Below are 22,097 nucleotides of genomic sequence, written 5' to 3' on the forward strand. Positions count from 1 at the left end.
AAATTACCAGGTGGTTTGGTCACTGACGGAATGCTTTCGAATGTTAAAGCGGACATCAGTTTAGCTCCCTTCAAACAGAAAAGGAGAATCTCAGCACTTTTATTTCTCAGGGAACTGAAGCCACTTTTCTGCCTTCATTGCTCACCATTCACCATCTGGTGCCTAGAGAGACCTATTTCAACAAAGTTTGATCTGCCGTCCTTGTGTTGTCTTTTCGTTGTTCTCACCCTACTGATCAGATCATCTCAGACTTGGAAAGGACCTCAGGGGTCATCCAGTCCAGCCCGTATCTGAATGAGAATTCCTGCTAGAACATCCCTGACAACTTACCCTTCAGCATTTGCCTGGTGGCCTCCAGTGAGGGGGCACCCACTGCCTCTGGAAGCCCTTGCCACGATTCAGGGGACTTGTGAACTAAAGCTGAGTCTGCAACCATTTGTTTGGTCTTAGGAGGCTTCCCTTTTATGGATTTTTGTTTCACCATCTGTCAAAGGGGCTGAACCAGATATCACTCCTATACACACTTTGTCTCTCTTACTAGATTAGGAGCTCTTTGAGGACAGGAACCAATGCCTCATTTGTTATTGTATTGCCTTGAGTTTCTAGCCCAATACTGTGTATTTTGTAAATGTTCATTCAGCATGTCTTAAAGTGAAATTAATTTCTTGACCCCTCACGCTTTTAGAGTTACTGTTTTTTTTCTTCTGAAAAAAGCAGCATTTCATTCTGTGACCCTACCACATCCCTAACATCCAAATTGAAATGTTTTGTCTCATATTCCTTAGGTGGCTGACAAGTAACTGGTCAGAATGTTCTGTGTCTTGTGGTAACGGATTTCGCCATCGCCAAATAACTTGTGAACGAGTAAAAGCCAGTGGCATTGTGCAGGCAATGTCTCTAAGTGCTTGTGCCCATAAAGATCGACCTTTGGGCAGAAAACGTTGTTTGGGACAAGCTTGTGGTGAATGGGAAGTTCAGCTAGGGAGCCAGGTAATCCATCCATTCTCTCATGACTTTGTGTCTCGTTAACAGTAGAAGAAAATTCAATCGCTCTGTATTAATTAATATAATCTTCTGATCTGACGATTCCTATTCATATTCATATTCCCCAGTACTCTGCACATAGAGAATATTTAGTTAATGTCCATTGAGTTTTTAAAATTTGAATTCATCTGTAGAACTCAGTATATCAAAATGAAAAGTGAACAGAGTCCTGAACTTCAAGTCTTCCAGGGCTTATAGGCACACATAAACATGTACATGTATACAATGTATATTTACATGATATAAATAATTGTGTGCATGTATATATGATGTGTATATACATACATGCAAATATATCATATGTGTATGTGCATATATGTGTATTGAAGTGTATGTATTTGTTATGGAATAAATTGTATATGATATACACATATACACACATTACACATTCACACATGTTTCTGTGTGTGTGCTTTGGAGCATATGTGTGTGTGGCACATGTGTGTATGCATATACATTTACCACATATACATATACACTTACCACATATACGATTCACATAAATATATATTTATATCACACAAGTATTTATTTACTTCTTTGTTTACGCATACCCCTTTAAGGGGATGCGACAATAAAGACACTTCTGTATGGGAAAATTTTCATCTGGCCATTCTTTTTCCCCACTTCCAGTTCAAGGCTATACAGTCCAGAGCACACACTACTTGTTTGTACATTTGTACATTGAGTATTTGGGATCACTTACTATCTTCCAAGCAGAAGGAAGAATTGGGATAAATATATTGTGTCTACAATGCTGATCTAATATGAAACCTGATGGACCCGGAGGATGATGTAATTTTAATAATTTCCAATGCTTATAAACTCAGCACAAACAGCTAACCAACACACTAATGGGAGGCTAACTTGCTTTTACCTTTTTTAGGACATTGCTTATTTTTCAATTTCAGTGTTTGCCTGGACAGTGTTTGGGCCATGCCCAGGAGATGCAGCGTCTGCCTGTGCTCTGTCAGCATCCCAATGGCTCAGCAATATCTGACATGGACTGTGATGAAAGAAAGAGGTACGAGCCATGTGCCAAGATGGGTCGAATCTCTTATTCCTGGTGATGTTCATAATTGTCATAGGAGCACTGGTTTGGAACTGGAAGGGACCTTAGAGCTCATCAAATCTGACACCCTCATTTCACAGATGAGGACACTGAGGTTCAGAGAGGTCACTTGTGCAAGGTCACATGGGTGTCAAATGGCAATGTTAGTTTGAATTTCTCCTTAGAAATCAATGGGACAAAGTGAATAGAGTGCTGGATGTGGAGTCTTCCAAGGCTTAGATAGATACACGCACACATATACACACATGTATGTATATTTGTATGTGTGATATAAATACATATCTATTTATAGGTATGTATGGTACGCATATATACATGCATGCACACATGTATACATATACACAACACATGCATGTATATGTATGGGTGTGTTGTATCTGTGGGTAAAAAGAAGTAGAAATGAAATTCAAATCCATGTCCTCTGGCTCCCAAAGCAACAGTCTATCCATAGTACCATGGCTGAAATTGAAGTGATTTAAAGTTGCTTTATCTTTTTATAATACAAAGTTCATACTGAACAATCACTTTTTAGAATACTGTTCTTTCCTTCAGCAGCAGTTTCTTTAGACATTAAAAAAGATATAGAGACCACCCTGTGGGAGTAATCACTTCAATGGGCCCATTTCAAAGTGAATATGATTCAGGCCAGCAAGCATTTATTAAGGACCTCAGTTGTATTCTGGTTAAATGTGAGTTTTTAAAATCTGTCTCATGAACACTCTGTCTGCCCTATTGTTGTGCGGTGCCCAAGATGTGCATTACTCCAAGCACTGAGGATGCAATTTGTAATCTGATATGAATTCTAAGTAATAGCATTGACTTTAAAGAGCTCAGGTTAAGAAAGTAGAAAATCATTCCCTAGACATGTACAAAAAAGACAATTACAGGGTTTATGCTTGTAAACAAAGAGACACAATAAATGGCTTTTTTTTTCTGCTTCTATCTATGTGTGAGAGGCAAGCAGAGCTAAGAGAGGAGAAGCAGCATTAGGAAATACAAGCTGTTGACAGCCCGGGAGCTGCGGCGGTCTAAGTGAAAGCTAAAATATCACTGAGGAAAAGCTTCCTAATATCCCTCTCAGTTAGCCAGGTCTTCATTTCCTCAGGCACTAGTCAGACCACTTCTCCGGGACTCAGTTTTCTTCTCTGTGAAATGAGAGGGTTGTACGAGATGCCTTCTGAGGTCTTCTACCCCTCAAATCCTCTGTTCCTGTGATATATCTGTCACAGGCCCACCCATACTTAGGCTGATTTCACTTATGCCCTGAGCTCTGGGTGCTTGCTCCCTCCCCCTCCCCAGGCACTCCTTTTCTCCCCATCTAGAGACTACAGCTCCCTCAGAAATGTGAAATTCAAATATACAGAATCTATTTGGACGTTTTTCAGCCTCACTGTCAAAGTGTTATCATTATGTGGTAGGCAGAGCCATAACTTTCAATTCTTTAATCTAGGGGCAAGCAGTAGAAAATATTCCCTCAAGACAATTTTTAAAGGAAAATTGAGTTGGGAAGGTGAGTGGAGATTGGTAGGAGACACCAGGACAACACCTTTTCCTCAATAGGAGTGGAGGGATTGTGGTGGGGGAGGGAAGGTGGTGTTTCATGGCAGTGTGACCCTGGACTGTGGAGGATCTCCTGTGGAAGGACTTTGCTTTCCTATTTTAACTAATTATTACTTTTAACTAGGTGCTAGACTGAGTTGTTTCTGTAGGGCTAAAGGACTGACTAATGTTTAGAGGGTGTTTCCTCTATATTTCAGCACCCTCAGGACAAAGTCATAATCACCCTCACCCTAAATTTCATCACCCACATCATCTTCCTCAGCCTAGATACTAGACTACTTCCTTTGGTACTGTCACATCCTGTCATGTCCAGGTTCATTCTGCTGCGGTAGAGCCACTCACATACAGTTGCTGTGTACTTTGCCTCTCTGTCTGCCATATATTTCCTAATCTCACAATGACTCAGTCATACCATCCATATTCTTTCTCTCTCCCTCTCTTATTCACACCAGGGATCTTTGCACTAATGTCACTCATATAGGGAATTGTCTCAACTACCATACCTTCTCTCCATTGCCATCATTAAGGGAACGTCTTGACACTTCTGAAGGTGCCCAGGGACTTATCTGTAGCTGAGAGTTGCCATGTCCCCATGTAGCCTCTCAGGTACACAGCTGTTCCCTCTTCCTTTGCCAGTATCCCCAGTGTCTAGTAGTACCATACAGTTAACTTGTTTTAAAGGCAAGCAAAATTCTTAGGAGAAAAAGCAATAATCTCTTTAGAACTGACCTGGAAAGCCAAACCTATAAAGTAACAGTGAATGTCACAGTTGTAAGTCTTGGGTCCATGTTTATGACCATATGGTCTAGTTCAGGGGTGGGGAACCTGGCCACATGTGGCCTGGAGGCTGCAGGTTCCCCACCCTGGTAGTTCTACACAACAGAAGAACAGAATGGATAGGTGGGGGAAATACTTAAGGAATCAAAAGCATCTGGTACTTTGAATTCATGTCCCTTTCTGTTGATTAGTGAGAAGCAGAGAAGATACCTAGATCATATTTGAGTAGAAGAACACAATTGCAAGGCCAACATTAAGAAATTAGAAGGAACATGACATAGTGAAAAGAATACTGCATTTGAAGTTAAAGACCTACTGCTCCTTACAACATACTTTAAACAAACTGCTTAAACTCTTTGGGCCTCATTTTCCTTATCTTTAGAAAAAGGATATTTGTTTCATGGCTTTTAATCAGAGGTGTGCTGGTAAATGTTAAACAACCAGCTCTCCAAAAAGCAGGCTTCACTTTTAAGTTTAATCTGTATTGTCAACATTTTCTCCATTACTTTCTCAAGTCTAGATAATCAACAAAACAGTAAATCAAACTGTGATTTGTAGCATTTTCCAGTTTCTGAGGTGTGAAATGCTCGCAATGACAATCTAACAAGTGGCTTTTCTTTTAAGGTACCTTCTAGCTCTAAGTCTGTGGTAGTATTCTCCTGCTAGCATAAACAGGTAGAGGCTTGGCTTTTACTGAGAAACAGTTATGAACTTGTCCTAATAAGCAAGAACACCAGGACTTTGTGGCAGTATATTTTCAAAGGTAGGAGCTTCAACGGGGATATGTAAGTTTAATTACATGGACATTGTTGTTGCCTGGTAGATTGTAAGTTTTTTGTTATTTACCTGTCTGACCCTGTGATGCCATTTGGGGTTTTCTTGGCAGAGATACTGGAGTGGTTTACCACTTCCTTCTCTAGCTGAGGCAAACAGAGTCAAGTGATTTGCCCAGGGTCACACAGCTAGTAAGTATCTGAGGCCAGATTTGAACGGAGGAAGATGAGTCTTCCTGACTTCAGGCCCAGCACTGTGCACTGTGGCGCCACCTAGCCACCCTGATTGTGAACTAGAGGAATAGTTATAATAGAAGAGAGGAGCTTGAGGCACTTAGAGTCCTAATTCCTTAGATAATTGCCCTGAAGGAAGTTGTAATTGCATATATTAACAGCGAGTCGCAGCAGTATGTGTTTTGTTAATATAAAGTTGTTCTTAGTGGGAATGTGAATATGTCTAGCTTTTAAAATTGTAAACGCCTACTTTTAATGGAACAGCTTGCTAATAATTTCTATATAAGCTGACCCAATGCACAGTCGCCATCTAGTGGCAAAACAAGATAACTGTTACAATTGAGGATTCAGTTCTGAAATGGTCCAGGACTTAAGTGACATCAATATAGAGCACCAATCATTATTCTTTTTTTGTTTTTACAAAAATATAACTTTTTATTAAAATAGAGGAGCACAATTATTCAGCAGTATGGTAGACATTATAAACATAAGCATTAGCTACAAGATGACGGAAAGATTTTTTCCAGAAAATCAAACCTCAATGAATGTATAAAATAAAAATTCTGAACTTGAAAAGTCAAGGATCCAATTTAAAATGGAAGCTTCATGTAATATTTCTTGGCCTCTTCTCAGCCTGAAAGTGAAAGTCTACCTCCTCTAAATTTAAGCCTTTTGTATATACTTAAATTCTGTTTTGTATTACACATTTGTAATACACAATGTATTATATATACATTGTCTTGTTTTCCACCTCCTAGATTGTAAACACCTCGAGGAAGAACAGTATTTTTAAAACTTAACCTTTGTATCCTCTGCACTGTCACTTGGGACCTAGCATTGTGCTTTCCACAATAAGTATTTAATACATGTTTAATATGTACACCTTTGTGACTGGTACTTATTTTTTTTTAACAGCTACAACTCAAACCTGACATTGATCTTGTCCTCTGGCTTGATTAGAATACTTCTTTCTAACTCACCCAGAATTCAGGTCTTAGAGTTCTCTTCTTTCTGAGATGGGTCCATGCCTCCACTATTTAAGCTGAAAGTCTTCAGGTTGCCTTAACGCTGAATGCCCTTCCAGCATCTCACAGGCTTTTCTGAGCCTTGGTAGTAGTGGTCTTTTCACCTGATTAAACTGTTTGAGCTACCTAGAGGTGAAGACCCAATAAACGTGTCAGAGATCTGGTCCTCAGTTTTTCAGTTTCAAGTTTCCATTTTATCAATTCATGTAGGAGTGTTCTACTGGAAATACTCTTTCATCTCAATTTATTAGCAATGTTTAAATAATACTTTATAATTTCAAGGCAATTTAAGGATCATCTTGTTTCCCAATAGAGAAGTGATCAAAGGATATCAGTGAAGAGTTCTCAAATGAAGAATTGCTAACTATCAACAGCCATGTGGAAGAATACTGCAAATTACTAATGATAAGAAATGAAAATCAAAATAACCCTGAGGATTCACCTAATTTCCAGCAAATAGGGAAAGCTGACAGAAGATGGAAACAGGCAATGTTGGGGCAGGGGGGTGGGCATCATGGAAAGACAGGCACATTAGTGCATTGTTGATGTAGCTATGAATTAGTATAACTGTTCTGGAAAGCAATTTGGAATTATTCAAATAAAGTCATTAAAATGAACACATTGGAGATTCCACTGCTCTTCATAATCCCCTAGGAGGTTATTAACAGAAAGAAAAGCACCATATTTGAAGGAGGGGTAGACTGAGGGAACTACAGTGAATTCTGTTGGGTTTGAGATGTTGAGATTGAGATATTGATGGGACATTCAGGTAGAAATGTCCAATAGACTAGACCAAGTGATATGGGAACTGAAGCTCAGGAGAGAGATCATAGTTATATATACAGATTTAGGAGGTGTCTATATAGAGATGATAATCATGGGAGCAGCAAAGATGACTGAGAACTCAAAGAAAGAAGAGAAGGCCTAGAACAGAGTTTTGGAAAAGAACCACTTTTAAGAAGCATGGGAGACTGAGAAGTAATTGTTAGGTGGGGAAGAGAAGGACAAGGAGAAAGCTATACCACAGAAGCCAGAGAAAGAGGGAGTAATTAGGGGGCAGCTAGGTGGCACAGTGGATGGAGTACCAGCCCTGAAGTCAGGAGAACCTGAGTTCAAATCCAGCCTCAGACCAAACACTTGACACTTACTAGCTGCGTGACCCTGGGCAAGTCACTTAACCCCAATTGCCTTGCAAAAAAAAAAAGTTATTAAAGAGAGAAGGGATAGCTGATAGTATCAAAAGCTGCAGTGTGCTTACAGCAGAAGGATTTGTCTCCATAAAATACAGTCTGGAGTTCTGCTGAGAGGGAGTGGTGGAAGAGTGGCATCAGGGGGCTCAAGAATAGGTGGATTGTCATAACCAAACCTTCACATAGCGGGGCATGTGAGAGAATTGATAAAGGAAGAATAAGTGAACTGTCATGCAGCAGTGAGTATTCAACTGAAGTCAGATTGCATAAATATGTAGTGGTGTGGTTGTGTGTTCTGCTGGCAGCATTCAGCAGCATGAGAATAGGAACAGAGGAAGGAAGGGGGAGATGGGTAACCCAAACACAGGCTTTAACTGGTTTATGAAGAGCAGTGGGACAAAGCAGTAAGGAACTCACAGATAGAGGGGAATCAGAATGTAAACTCCTTAAGGGTAGCGACTGTTTTTGTCTTTTTTTTTTTAATCCTCTGTGTTTAGCACTGTGCCAGACACATAACAAATGCATCAGGGAGCTGATGCCACTACATGCAAGTGAATTGGATTTAAGTGAGGGAGGGCTGTGCAAAGTCACCAGCCTCATTTTCTCCTCCCGAATCTTAATAAATGCCTTTGGAATGAGGACAGTGTACAGTTATCTGATCGGCTCTAGAACCCAAACTATGATGAGAGAAGCGGTGATAGACTGGAATAAACGAACAAACTAGAGGTCATTGTGATAACAAAGAATAGATTTAGGAGAAATGAAGCAGAGAGATGGAATGATTCTAGCTCTGATGAGAAGGGAATTTCACAGTTCCTGGAGAGAGCACGACTACAGGTCATGGTGATATCTAATGTGTGGCCAGGCCTGTGGCTGGAGTAGAGTGAAGATGCAGTCCATGAAAGTTGAGGAGTTTTAGGGTCAGCTAGGTGGCACAGTGGATAGAGTACCGGCTCTGAAGTCAGGAGTACCTGAGTTCAAATCCAGCCTCAGACCAAACACTTGACACTTACTAGCTGTGTGACCCTGGGCAAGTCACTTAACCCCAACTGCCTTATTAAAAAAAAAAAGTTGAGGAGTTTTTTAAGTGAGAGACCAGGGGGTTTGAGGAGGAATATCAGTGTGTATATTAAAATCCTTAAATATGCTAAGCAGGAAGGCACAAGTTGGACCAGAAAGGAAGACTGTGAGTGGTACTAAACTTCTTGAGAAAGGGGAGAGAGACATGGAGACGAGTTTGGGACCTCGCTCAGAATGATTTAGACAAATCAAAGGTGCTGAGTGATGGTGCCAGAGCAAGGTTCTTCAGGTTCTCATGAGGAGCAAAGAGTAGGTTTCCTTCTCTTCCTAGCTTACAGTTTCTTGAAGTTTGAGGGGAGGAGCAGCCAGGAATACAGAAGGTGGTCAGGAATGCCTTGTCTTTCAGAGGGAGTGAGGTTCCATGAAGTAGTGTGAAGGAAGAAGCAGAAGATGAAGGAAAGATGGTAAACTAAATAATGGGATGAGGGTACTATAGAAGGCACAATGGAAAGAGAGGGCAGAGAAGGATAGGGACAGGGAAGGGCTAAGGATAAGAAGGATAGGGATGAGAGAGCAGAAGTGATAGCAGAGAAAGGGGGATTGTTTGTTTGCAGCCTCAGCAGACAGTGGCTGAATTGTAGGGAAGAGGGTGGGAGGGACTGGAGGAAGCACCAGTTGACTGGGATGCCTACTCTCCAGAATCTTGTGAAAGGATAGGCAGTATCAGCCTATTCATCCCGCTCCATTCCTGAAGAAAGCAGTGGATTGGTATGATGGAGCCAGCTCAGACTGGCTCCTGAGAGCCAATTATTGAATTTCTGTGTGAGCATTTACTTCTCAGAAATCATCAAATGCTACAAATCAGGGTTTGATTTATTGTTTTGAGATTTCTAGACTTACAAAAGTGATAGAGAAAATGTTAATAATGTAGATTAAATGTAAACATTTGTCCTGCTTTTTTGGAAAACCTATTGTTAAATATTTGCCAGCATATCACTGTAGTTGATGCAGTGGAATTATTGGGCTGAGTATTTGGATTGGTAAAACCACACTCACTGCCATTCTGACATCCCAAACAAGGAATGATACACAGGAGATGCTTCATACACTTGTCATGTACTTGGTTCTTAATTAGAACTAGAATCTAAGAACCTGTACCTTAACAAGGTCATGGCAGTGAGACCAAGGTTGGAGATCAAGCAGAGAAGAGGCCTGATGTCTGGGTGCCAAAGGGTAGCAAAGGCTAAGGTATTTTTCTCAGAGGGACCTTCACTTCTTCGTCATCCTTCTTCCCATCACAATCTTTTTTTTTTTGCTTATTTGTTTATTTTTATTTATTTATTTAGGTAATTGAGATTAAGTGACTTGCCCAGGGTCACATAGTCAGCAAGTGTCAAGTGTTTGGTCTGAGGCCAGATTTGAACTCAGGTCCTCCTGACTTCAGCATCCGCGCTGTATCCACTGCACTTCCGAGCTGCCCCTTCTCATCACAATCTTGACCCTACATTTGGCCATATGTAGCTGTGTACTGTACTCAACCAATAATCAAGCATTTATTAAGCACCTAGTACATTCCAGGCACTGTGCTGAGCACAAATTAACAATAGTCCTGGCCCTCAAGGACTTTATATTTTAATTCTACTCTGTCTTTGAATCCCTTTTTCCTTTGTCTTATCTTTGTTCATAGTCAGCTATGGTTTAGGGAAAGTGTGGGTGTTGCCTTTACACGTGACATTAGATTCTGAGACAAGAGGCCTCCACATCCATTATCTCTGAAAGAGACTGAGGCTAGGGGCACACTCTTGGTACTTCACCAGGAGCTTTGGTGTCAAAGTTGGCCTTTCTGTAGGCACTTGGTAACAGAAGACTAAGGCATTGTTTTCTCAGAAGGTTTTGTTAAAATGAATGTAAGCTCTTTGAGGACAGGGACTCTTTCATTTTTGTCTTGTATCCTTGGCATAGTACGTTGCCAGTAGTAAGCATTTAATAAATGTTGATTGATTGGCTCAGGTAAGACTAGGTATAGCCTCCACGCATGGAAGTGGATTCTGAGGTGAGGAGGGTTCCAGGTTTAGTCCTGGAGAGGGGCGAGGGCTGGGGCAACTAGGTAGCACAATGGATCCAGCGTTAGACTTGGAGACCTGAGTTGGACTCTGGCCTCAGATATTTGCTAGCTGATGACCCTAAGCAAGTTATTCACGCTCTCTGCGACTGTTCTATCATCTATAAACTAGGAATAATAGTACCAACCTCCAAGAGTTGTGAGGTTCAAGTGAGCTAACACATGTAAAGAGCTTTCCAAACTTTAAGGTACCATATGAATGTTAGCCATTGTTATTGTTTTCTCTGGTTGGTTGATCAGGGCCCAGATCCCACCATGATCCACTACCCCCAAATAGGTAAGCTGAAGCAGTATGTGTTGGATGATAGTAAACTTGTGAACTTCTCTAAAGAGTGCCAGTTAGAGGATTGGTGTCAGCTTGAACCAGAGTCTTGAGTAGAATGCCACAGGCACTGAATGAGAAATTAGAAGGGAAAGCTAATAGGGAAATGGCAGCTCGGTGCTCCTCCCCCAACTCACCCCCCAGTCCCCAGATTTAGCATACTTTGTGAGTCTGCATCCCCTCAAACCCACAGCTCACGAGTCCCCACCAATGTGTTTGCCTTTATTACTAGGCCAGAGATGCAATTCAAGTCAAAAGGCATTCAATGATATAGTGCAGTAAGAAAAGTAGCAATAAAACATTACCTGTCTAGATCTTGGGTACGCTATCCCTCAGATAGTCCATCTCCATGCACAAGGTCACTGACGACTTCAGGTGCTATCATCACCTTGTCCTGCTGGACCTACTCCACTAAGGGTTCTCATAGCTCATAATATCTGACATATATATATGGCACAAGTGTGGGATGGGAAAAGACCTAGCTTGGGAGTAGTTCATGTAAAGAGACCTGAGAAGTTTAACCACAAGTTCAACATAAACAGAAAGTATGATGTGGCTGCTTTAAAAAAAGAAAAAAGCCCACACTGTCTCAAATTATGTTCATGATAGCATCCAGATCTTGGCAATGATCCCTGTATTCTGCACTGATCTGACCACATCTGAAGTATTAGGTTCTGGTTGGACATAAGATTTCAAGAAGGGAAGGAAGAAAGGAAGGAATTAGCATTTAGCAAGAGCCTACTATGTGCTAGGCACTGTGCTAAGCGCTTTTACATATATTATCTCTTTTGATCCTCACAACAATCCTGGGAGATAAGTTCTATTATTATCCTCATTTTACAGTTCAGGAAACTGAAGCTCTGCAGAGATTAAGCGACTTGCCCAGGATCACACAGCTAGTAAGTGTTTGAATTCTGGTCTTCCTGACTCTTAAGTACAGCAGTTTTATTCACTGTGCAATCAGTTGCTAGAAGAACATGAATAAATAAATAGAAAGGCATCCAGAATCCAGAAGAAAAACTACATGACATGGGATATAGATGACATCCGTGCAATATTCTGCTTGGGACATGATAACATTAGAATATTTGATGGGCTTTCATTAGGAGGAGGCAGTAAAACTATTCTGCATTGCTCCAGTGGGCACAACATGGTTAGAAGGTCTACAGTAACTTTGACCAAAGGGCTCCATAGAAAGCTGTCCCACTCACGAGTGGAGGACGTTCACGCCTCGATCAGGGATTGTATCTAAGGGATTCTCACATTTGTTTGGGAAGTAGAGCTAGATGACCGCCAAGACCTCTTCCAACTTCCAAATTTCCTTATTCTCCAACTGGCAGAATTCAAACAAAGAAGATCTTGACTGCAGTGATTAGAAGGCCTAGGCTGATTAAAGGCTTTTCATGGCTGAACTGGCTCAAAGCAGAAAGTTTTGATGCCAAGCCCTGATTGTTCAAAGCTTTGAAGTAGGCAAAGCAAGAATGAGGAACAAAGAGTCCACAAGCCACCCAGAAACTTTAACTAAGCAATACCCAAAAAGGCATCAGTTAAACGGTTTCTTGAGAATAGGAAGAAGTGGTTAAAATAAAATTTAGCAGTAATTACTACAAAATTGAATTCAGTAAGAAAAGGTACCAAGTGCCCATATAAGTGTTGCATTTTTTTAAACTGTGCCCTCTACAAGTTAGAAAGTGAAGTAATTAGCACTTAATTAATTGTATAGGTTTTTTTTTTTTAATAAAGAAAATGTCTTTTAAAAAAATGTTCCCTTAATTCCTCCTTTTTGTTAGTTATCCAAAGAGGAAGTATAGTACCGTAGGTAGAGAGTTGGTCTTGAAGCCTGGAAGATCTGGGTTTAAGCCTTTTCTCGATACAGACTGGCTGTGTGACCTTGGACAAATCACTCTCTCGAGACTGTAGGCAATTCTGAAAAGTTGCTGAGAAGGTACTGACTTCCATTGATGGGGAGAATTTTCTTGCCTGGGAGTTCTTTATGCAAATTAAATAAAAGGTCCTTTTCTTTTTGTAGGATATGCCTTTATTACTGGGCCAGAGGATGCAATTCAAATCAAAGAGCCTATATTTGGAGATGCCAAATAATTACTATCACCAATGATCATTGAACAAACAAAAATTAGATTCCAGGCACCACCTTGTGGCGTGTGTTGGAATTACAAGCCTAGTACCTGTCAGTAAAAATAGTAGGTCTTTGTTATAGATTTGAATTTGCATTACCTGATGAAAACTTCACAGCTCAAAGAAGCACATTTTCCATATTTATCCCCAGAATTTCATCTTACTTCTGGGGTTTGGATTTCTTTGCCCTCTGGATATCAGTATGTCTTGCTTAGACTGTGATTCCCTCTGACTCCCCCATCGTCTCTCCTCACAAGGCTGAAGCAGAGAAAGAAAAATTACAACCACATAGGGTACCTCTACACTCTGAAGTAAAATCCAAAAACTTCCTCTTTCTAGTCAGAAGGAGGTAACTTTCCATTTCAAAGATAAAGAAACAAGAAAGAAATATCCCTTCTTGAAAATAGTGTTTTCAAACCATTTGAAGCATTATTTATGAAATTTAACTTCTCTTTACAGCCAAAGCTTCCCATAAACAATTTATATCATTTGCAGATGGGATTTTGAATCACAGAATCTCAAAATTTAAAGGAAACTAAACCCAGACATTAGAGAGACAGCATGGTATAGTGGCCAAGACAGTAAACCTAGAATTGGGAGCATTTAGTTCCAGTTTCACCAAAGATTCTTATTATTTCTATACCCTGGGCAGATCACTTAAACTCGTACTATCTTAGTTTCCTTTTCAATGACATCTTTGACAAGCAGTCATGCGGCTTTTGCATAGAGATCTCAAGTGAAAGGGATCCTTCTCACTACCTCTCAACGCCCCATCCTATTTCATTTTTGGGTAGCTTTAATTATTAGGAAGTTTTTTCTTACCAGTTTCTGGATCCACAATATGTGCCCAAGCAGAAACTGTCTAATCCCTCTTCCATGTGACTGCTGTTTAAAGGGAGTTTTCATGGCCATTCCTCTCCCCAACTTTTTTCTCTTCCCCAGGACAAACATGCCCAATTCCTTCTATTCATCTTCATGTGGCATGATCTCAAGGCCTTTCACTGTCATGTCTGAAATAGTCTGTTATTAATAGAGCTTTCAGTTATAAATATCAATTTTTACCAGGCAGTAAGTCAGCAAGTACTTATTTTGTTCAGCCTGAACAAGTTGTGGTATATGATCGTGATGGAATACTATTGTGCCATAAGAAATGATGAGCTCAATAATCTTAGAAAAAGATGGATAGACTTGCATGAAATACTTACTGAAGAACAAAATGAGCAGAGCCAAGAGAACGTTGTATACATTAACAGCAATATTGTTCTAAGAATAACTGAACAACTAAGTCATTTTTTACTATTATAAATATCCAGATTAACTATGAAAGTCATAAAAAGGAAAATGCTATCTGCATCCAGAGAAAGAACTGATATATATAGACTCATTTTACATATATACATATTTGTGTCTAATGGTAGCCATCTCTAGGGTGGGAGAAGGGAAAAAAGAAATTTATGTTATAACTTTATTATATATTTAAAAGGAACAGCAAGTTGTAAATAATAGATTTGCACTTTTGTGCAAATTATACTATTATATGTTTTATATATAATTATTTTATTATATATATTTAATCATACAAACTATACTATGTATTATTTTATTATACTATGTTCTAGAAATGCTTGTTTTATTCCATAAATTAAAAATTAATTAATTAATTATTTTAAAGTACTTATTAAGCTCTTACTCTATAGCAGGCACTGCATTAAGCACTCAGGGCTCATAGCTTAGTGGGGGAGACGACAGGTTAGTAATTAGGTACATACAAGACACTTACAGAGTAGATGAAGGTAAACTGAAAGGGAAAGGCATTAATTAGTAGCTAGGAAGGAGCCGAAAAATCCTCTCACAGATGGTGGGATTTGAAGCGAGTCTTGAATGAAGTCTAGGAAACGAAGAGGCACAGAGAGGTGAAGGTGCAGAGTGTTCTAGGCCGGAGAAGGAACAAGAATACGAAGGCACGAAGACAAGAAATAGAGAATCATGTTTGAGGAGCAGCAGGTTGGTCAAGGTCCAGAGATTAGACAGTGCATGGAGGGGAGTAAGTTATTTGAGTTTGACCCTCCTGATCTACTCCACTGATTTGTATATTCCTATTATTTACATGCTACACAAGCTCTTTAACAGTCACAATTTCATAAAATTTACATGAAAAATAGGTTTAGTACAAGAGAAGTGAACATGTATGTGGAACCTAAAGAGTTCACAATCCATACAGAAGTTTGCATTTTTATAAAAGCAGGACAAAGGAAGGAGTAAATCTCTACTAACCAGAAATCTCTACCTGAAGGGGCATGGCATGGGAGGGGGAAAAGGTGCAATAAAGGTTTGAAAAGGACAAAACTCCTCCCAAAGGGGAAGAGCAAGGCAATGGTAAAAGCCACATTCTTTTCCCTTGGGAACTACTAAACCATGAAGAAGTAATGGTCTCTTTATCTTCAAGGGTCCTAGCTGCACAATTACAGAATGACCTGGTGCTCATCTTTTTTTTTTTAAGGCAGTTGGGGTTAAGTGACTTGCCCAGGGTCACACAGCTAATATGTGCCAAGTGTTTGGTCTGAGGCCACATTTGAACTCAGGTCCTCCTGACTTCAGAGCCTGTGCTCTATCCACTGCACCACCTAGCTGCCCTCAACTGGTACCCGTCTTGACTCCCGAGGACACACAGGGAGTCCAGTTTGGGATGCAAACAACAAATTATGTCAGCTGATTAGGCACTATCCTTGGCACATTCAGGGCTTCCTGCATGCTGTGGGTCCAGTGTTTCTGGAAAAATATGGCAACTCAAAAAGACAAATTCAGGAGACCCCTTAATGGTCCTAACACCTTACAGGCAGGAATTTATTATAAAAATAGTTATTATTTTTTGGTATTTTCAGCAACTAGCCCAGCCCAGTGCCTGGCATGTAGTAAGAACTTATTAAATACATGTTGATTGATTGTATTGGTATTACTGAGAGATAGGAAAAAAATGAAAGTTGATCTGAGGTAAAGGAAACTCATATGATTTTAGTTTGAGATTTTATTCAGGTGAAGTTGGAAATGAGAGTCAGGACTGGAGAACACAATAGACATGGGGACTGAACAGAGAGATTTGTAATCCATCCACATGAAAGGGTGTTGGATAAAACCAAGGGAACGAATGGGATTGTTAAAGAAGATTGCTTAGAAAGAAAGAAAAAAAGTACCAAAGACAAAACTTTGTAAAAATCTTATAAAGGGTAAGAAGAGAAAAAAGACCCAGTGAAGGAAACAGGACAACAGAGTGGTAAGAAGAGAAATCAGGATAGTGAGATGAATGAAAACCCCAAGGGACAGAGTTTCTGGCTAATTAATAATCAATTTATTAATTAGGCTAGACTGCAATCAATAAATTGACTCTCAGTGGTTTCTCTCAGTAACCAAAGACACCAAGGGAGACCCTGAAATGCCTTAAATCCCTTCTGAAAGGGAATTCCCCTCACAAGTGAAAATCAACTCCGAACATTTAATGAGGAGGTGATCTAAAAGTCTTCAGCTCCTCCTACTGAGAACATGGCTTCATGGTGAGACTCAGCATCCTCCAGCAATCTGGGCAAAGGAAAGCCATCTCCATCCAGACCTCTCTGGCTAGTTTTCTTCTTCACAAGCTGGGTCACCTTAAACTCTAATGGAAGGGATCAAGGACAGAGGTTGCCTCTCTCAGGGTAAGGGCTCCACCAGACTGTACTCTAAATAAACAGAAATTAGGACTTGTGACTTTTTAAAAGTTCAAGAGACATAATTTCTAGTCAATCTAATTAATCAGTTTAGAAATGAAAGAGGTCAGTATACTCTCAAATGCCAAAGACAATCATGGCTGGAGCTCATGGCTCACATGCCCTTGGAAGAGGTGTGTTCCTGAGGGGAGCAATCAGCTCTGATTGGAATGAATATTACAATGAGGGGCTGGACCCATTCTAATGAACTTTGATTTTGTCATTTACTTCTAAATTGCCCCCACCTTGGACAATCTATTCAAAGAATTTATCCCCACCCTAACTAGTGTAGAGCACAGTGGACTTCCCTACCTTAGATTAAATTCCATATAAGGTTGGATGGGAGAGGAGATAGTTAATTCAGCCTTCCGAGATTGAGCTTTTGAAACGAGAACTTTAGAAAAAGGGGGAAACTCTGGATCTTCCCAACTCGTTGGTTATTAATAATCATTTCTCTCAGACTCTTAGTTGGGTGGAGTCCCACCCAAATTAACAAGCATGTTCCTTGAGGGCTAGGAGAAATCTCTTCAGTCAGCCATGCCCTTCAGAGACTGACTGACCTTAACAGGAGTTGGCCCTTCACAGAAAATAGAAGGGTGGACCACGATTAATAATTGATATAACAGAATAATAATTTCTCTCAATAGTGTAGTTTCATGGAAGTCAGTGAAGAAGAGAGTAGAAGTCTTTTTTTTTTTACCTCTTTAGAGCAAGTCCTTAGCCCTCTTCCTTATTTCCTCTATCTGGCACCCTACTTTTGACTTCCCTAGATCCCTAGCCAATCCATTTCATCTTACAACTGGAGGACTCCATGCCTCATTCTGACGTCTGAGCAGAAGATGCTTGCTCCCTATCCCCATCCCTACCTTGAAATGAGTGCAATTGATATTCGCTTCTGAGGTGTTCATTAACCTACTTTGTTTTGCTTTCCTTACCTCTCTCCATCTCTTCTTCCTTTGAATCTTTGATATTTTTGTTAGATTAGATTAGATTTCCTCCTCCTGCCCTTTGCCCAACTACATTATGTGATTGTTTTATCTGAGGAAGTTGGAGGTAAATTGGGTAGAATATGGTAAATGCAGGATATTTGAAAACAAAGTTTTGTTTCCTCGAGCAGAGAAAACACTCACCTGAAAATTTCATTTCCTTAGAGAAAGAACCTTTATTTTCAGAGGTAGCACCAAGGCAAATGTCAGTTGAATTCCTATCCTAATATCACAACTTTAAAAAAAATTGGTGGGAGGAGTCTAAGTGTCGGGATTACCCAGTAGTTTTAAGGTAAAACAGTGTTCCAGAAAAGTGCTTACTCTTCCTCCTCCTCCAAATCTCCCTGATTCTCCTACTTTTCTCCCTTTAGATCCAACCTGAGAAGAAACTGCTCCTCTGAGCCGTGTGATGTATACTGGCGCACAGGCCCTTGGAAGCCCTGCACGGCAGCCTGTGGCAATGGGTTTCAATCCCGGAAAGTGGAATGCGTACACCGAAAAAGCAACCGACCTGTGGCAGCTCACCACTGCGGTTCTAGACAGAGACCAGTGACCTGGAAGCACTGCAATGTCACTTCCTGTGGTAGTATGTACCCATTTTAAGTACTTTTCATGGTCCTCAGAATGGTGTAGTGAGTGTGAAGAGCACTCGACTTGTCATTAAGTCATTCCGGGTATGAATCCTACTTGCTACTATATGATTATTATGGTAGTTGGCTTTGGGGGTTGAAGATGATTTGAGTGGCTTGATAGAAAGTAATGCCTTTTGTCTCGGGTAAGGATTCCCAAGATAATGTATAATACATCTTAAAGCTGCTTGAGCCTTCCCCTCTAAGGCTACCATCCATTCACTTTTTTTTTTTAATCTTTTTGTCAATCTATTGATTTACTTGTTGTTTCCTATCCATTAAAATGTAATGAGGGGGACTGACTATTTTGGCTCCAGGCCAGACTTCAGACTCTTTGGAGGAAAAAATCCTGAATAAACCCTCAAGGCATGTCTGGTTCACTAGCACATATTCTTTGGTGTTTGGTTTTACTACCAACAATGGCCAGGCTTTCCAACAATCTCCATTCCCAGCACTGAGAAGGTGCGTCAGCTTTGAAGAGACTCCTACAAGTGCCAGCATAAATAATTGTTCTGTGCAGCAACCAAAGAAGTAAGATGTGGCTATTAAACTGAATCTTTTTTTAACCAAAAGAGGCCTGGAATTCAGGTCACTGCAGAGGTAAAGTACTTTGTCAGTACTGTAAAGTACCAATGACTACCATATGGACTTGTAACTAGAGAGTTTAATTATGTTTATTCTGTGTTGACTAGTTAGTTGAAAGGTTTGTAGAAATACAACCCTTTAGAACTAGAGTTTTTTAATGTGTGGCTTATTCATCAATTATGCATTTATTATTTAATAATAAATCACACTACTAAATGCACATAGGGATAAGGATAGGGATAGGGTTTTCACTGACTTGGGGAAGTCTCAGGTTACGAAACTGCTTCAACCAATAGGGGTCCACAGCTTCTCTGAAATGTTTGGTTTAAGAGAGTTGCCTAGAGCACTCAGAGATTATGACTTGCCCAGGATCACAGTCAGAACTGGTCAGAAGCAGAATTTGAACGTGGGTCCCTCTGAATTCAAATCTAGTTCCATATCCATTGTGCCACATTGCCTATTAATACCTTTAATTAAAATGAACGTATTGTTCATGAAAATGTTCCCCATTGAGCAGCAATGTGGTAGAGTAGAACACCTGTGTTTAAGCCTTTCCTCTGACACATACTAACTGTGTTGACCCTAAGTAGGTCAATTAGCCTCTAGATTTCCCAGACAATTAAGTATGTAAATTTGTTGTTGCCAAGCTGCATCCCTGAAGAGAGCTTCTACGTTGGGAATTCCTGATGCTGATGAGAACGTAGGACTGTACCCAAAATAAAATAAAATGTTTAATAAATCCAGCTAATTAATCAGTTGTTATTTTTGCAGAAGGAGAATGCAAGGACACAACTCACTACTGTACGTTTGTAAAGCACCTAAACTTGTGCTCGATAGACCTCTACAAACAACGGTGTTGCCAGTCTTGTCAAGAAGCATAGCTCTGTGCAAAGTTCATGGTGCTGCTATGAAGAGGAGGAAGTTCTTTGCATGTAGCTGGTTCCAAAGTATGTATTCAGTGTAAGACTCTAGGCTTAAAAGTAAAATGGATGTTGATGCAGAAACACCACAGTTAGAATTTTATAGAGTGGAATTTTTTCCATGATTTTGGGTTTTTTTTTCCTTGATCAGCATTCCCATGGTGAACTTTCAACACTTACGGTTTTTTTTGTTGTTGTTGTTGCTGTTCCAGAATTTAAAACACCATAGCATGTAATCCATTGAACTGAATAGGCCCTTGTTACATGATTGTAATCGGGAAAACACTATTATCACCAGTGCATCAAATACTGCTCACTTCCTGTGATTTGTAGGAAATCATAGTAGATTAATACATCCTGAAGACTTGGGAAGTGCAGCAACTGATGACTGTTTCTCAACTTCATATTTTTAGTGTGTTTTAGAATTTACAAGGTACTGAAGTTTCAGATGCTCTGGCCAGTAGCTGTTCAGGTGGTGGTTGTGTCATTGATTGTATTTTTCATAGCTGGCTTTAAGATTGGACTATGAGGCAAACTCTCAGGACAAGTTTTCTCAAGATTGGCTGGTGGCTGGATACACAGTGTGGGAGAGCATCTCACATCCCTAACCAGTGTTTATGTACCAAATGGGAAACAGCATTCTTGACAGTCTTGCCATTTTCCACTCCAGAAATCTGTATTTTTTTAATCAGAGGAGGCGCTGCTTGGCTTGGTTCCTATCCTCTTCCACTCAGATTGAAAGATGATCAGAGGGAAGCTCTACTTAGTCATTTCTACTGACTTTGAATTAGACTCAACACTTCTTTAGAAGAGCTGTGAATGACACTTTGGTAAGCACTATTCTCTTGCACATGACCAGATAGGAAATCTAAGCCTTATCTGGCCCAGTCTGTGTCAAATATCATTCCTCAGTATTTTATATTTTTTTCAATCCTGAATCAAAATAATAAGGAAGTAGTGTTCTAAATAGGATTCTTAATAGTGAAGCCATTGACAATTTTCATACACATTGAGCTTCCATCACTCAAAAAAGGAACTCAAGCTTGCACATTATAAATTCTAAACCTACCATTGAAAGACTTCTCTACCATCTTCCTAGATGTATTGCCAATTCTAAGCCTGGCTGACCAAAAAAAAAAGTGAGGGGAGGGGGGTTGAGGGGAGAGAAAAAAGAATTAAGGATTCAGCATTTGGATGTCCTGGCAGTCTGAGGAAGGTGCCACAGCTGCTCTGTTTACATGCAATATTTTACCCATTTGTAGCAATGATGAAATCTGAGGGGGAAGCACATCTCACTGTTTCTTGCCTCAGTGCCCAACAGGGGACATACATTTTGGCTTTGGTTTCTTGGAGGGCAGGAGCAGTCCCAGAATTGGCACATTGTAATTTGGAAAGCCACAGGTCTCCCAGGCCATAATTTTTAGCATCACTGAAACTGAGATGAGCACTACTGTATCCCAAGGGCTTAGAAGGCACAGCATTTGGTGGCTGTGTGGGAGAGGATACTCCAGATGACAAGCTTTTTTTTTTTTAATCAGTAATGGGTCTTGACTGTTGAAACAGGTTTTTAAATTAAAAGGACAAAGAACATTTGTAAGATAACTTTTGTATATATTTATTGTATGATTCTTAAAGTGCAATATTTTGTTTTGTACAGTGTGTAATAAAGATTATGGAACATATATTTTTCTTATTACCAAGAATTCATATTAAATTACTTCATATTTGTATTTAAACTTTAAGAGTTAACATTAAGCATTTCTTGTTTTCTATTATACCCTCTGGGTTGGGTTGAGTATATTCTTGCAATAAGGAAACTGTTTATTACCATCAAAGTGACATGCCTCTGTAGTGTATTGACTACTGTTACAGTAACAAGAAGTGTTCACTATATATCTTTCATAAAAACCGCTTCAGTAATTCAGAAATAAAATTGAGTTTGGTTATTCAGCTGCACCATCA

General features: G+C 39.9%; 1 protein-coding gene across 2 annotated transcripts in view; it reads left to right on the forward strand.

Annotated features, from left to right (window-relative positions):
- ADAMTSL3 (ADAMTS like 3) overlaps positions 1-22,097 on the forward strand; it is a 567,152-nt gene extending 545,055 nt beyond the window's left edge. For both annotated transcript variants that reach the window (XM_020966068.2, XM_020966078.2), the window contains exons 27-30: positions 786-990; positions 1,956-2,068; positions 18,373-18,587; positions 19,987-22,097. In XM_020966068.2, coding sequence (XP_020821727.1) covers positions 786-990; positions 1,956-2,068; positions 18,373-18,587; positions 19,987-20,096 — 643 coding nt within the window. In that variant the 3' untranslated portion in view covers positions 20,097-22,097. The remainder of the gene's footprint in view (positions 1-785; positions 991-1,955; positions 2,069-18,372; positions 18,588-19,986) is intronic.

The sequence above is a fragment of the Phascolarctos cinereus genome, unplaced genomic scaffold, assembly GCF_003287225.1.
Source record: "Phascolarctos cinereus isolate Bilbo 61053 unplaced genomic scaffold, phaCin_HiC Scaffold_3;HRSCAF=262, whole genome shotgun sequence".
In the NCBI taxonomy this organism is placed as follows: Eukaryota; Metazoa; Chordata; class Mammalia; order Diprotodontia; family Phascolarctidae; genus Phascolarctos; species Phascolarctos cinereus.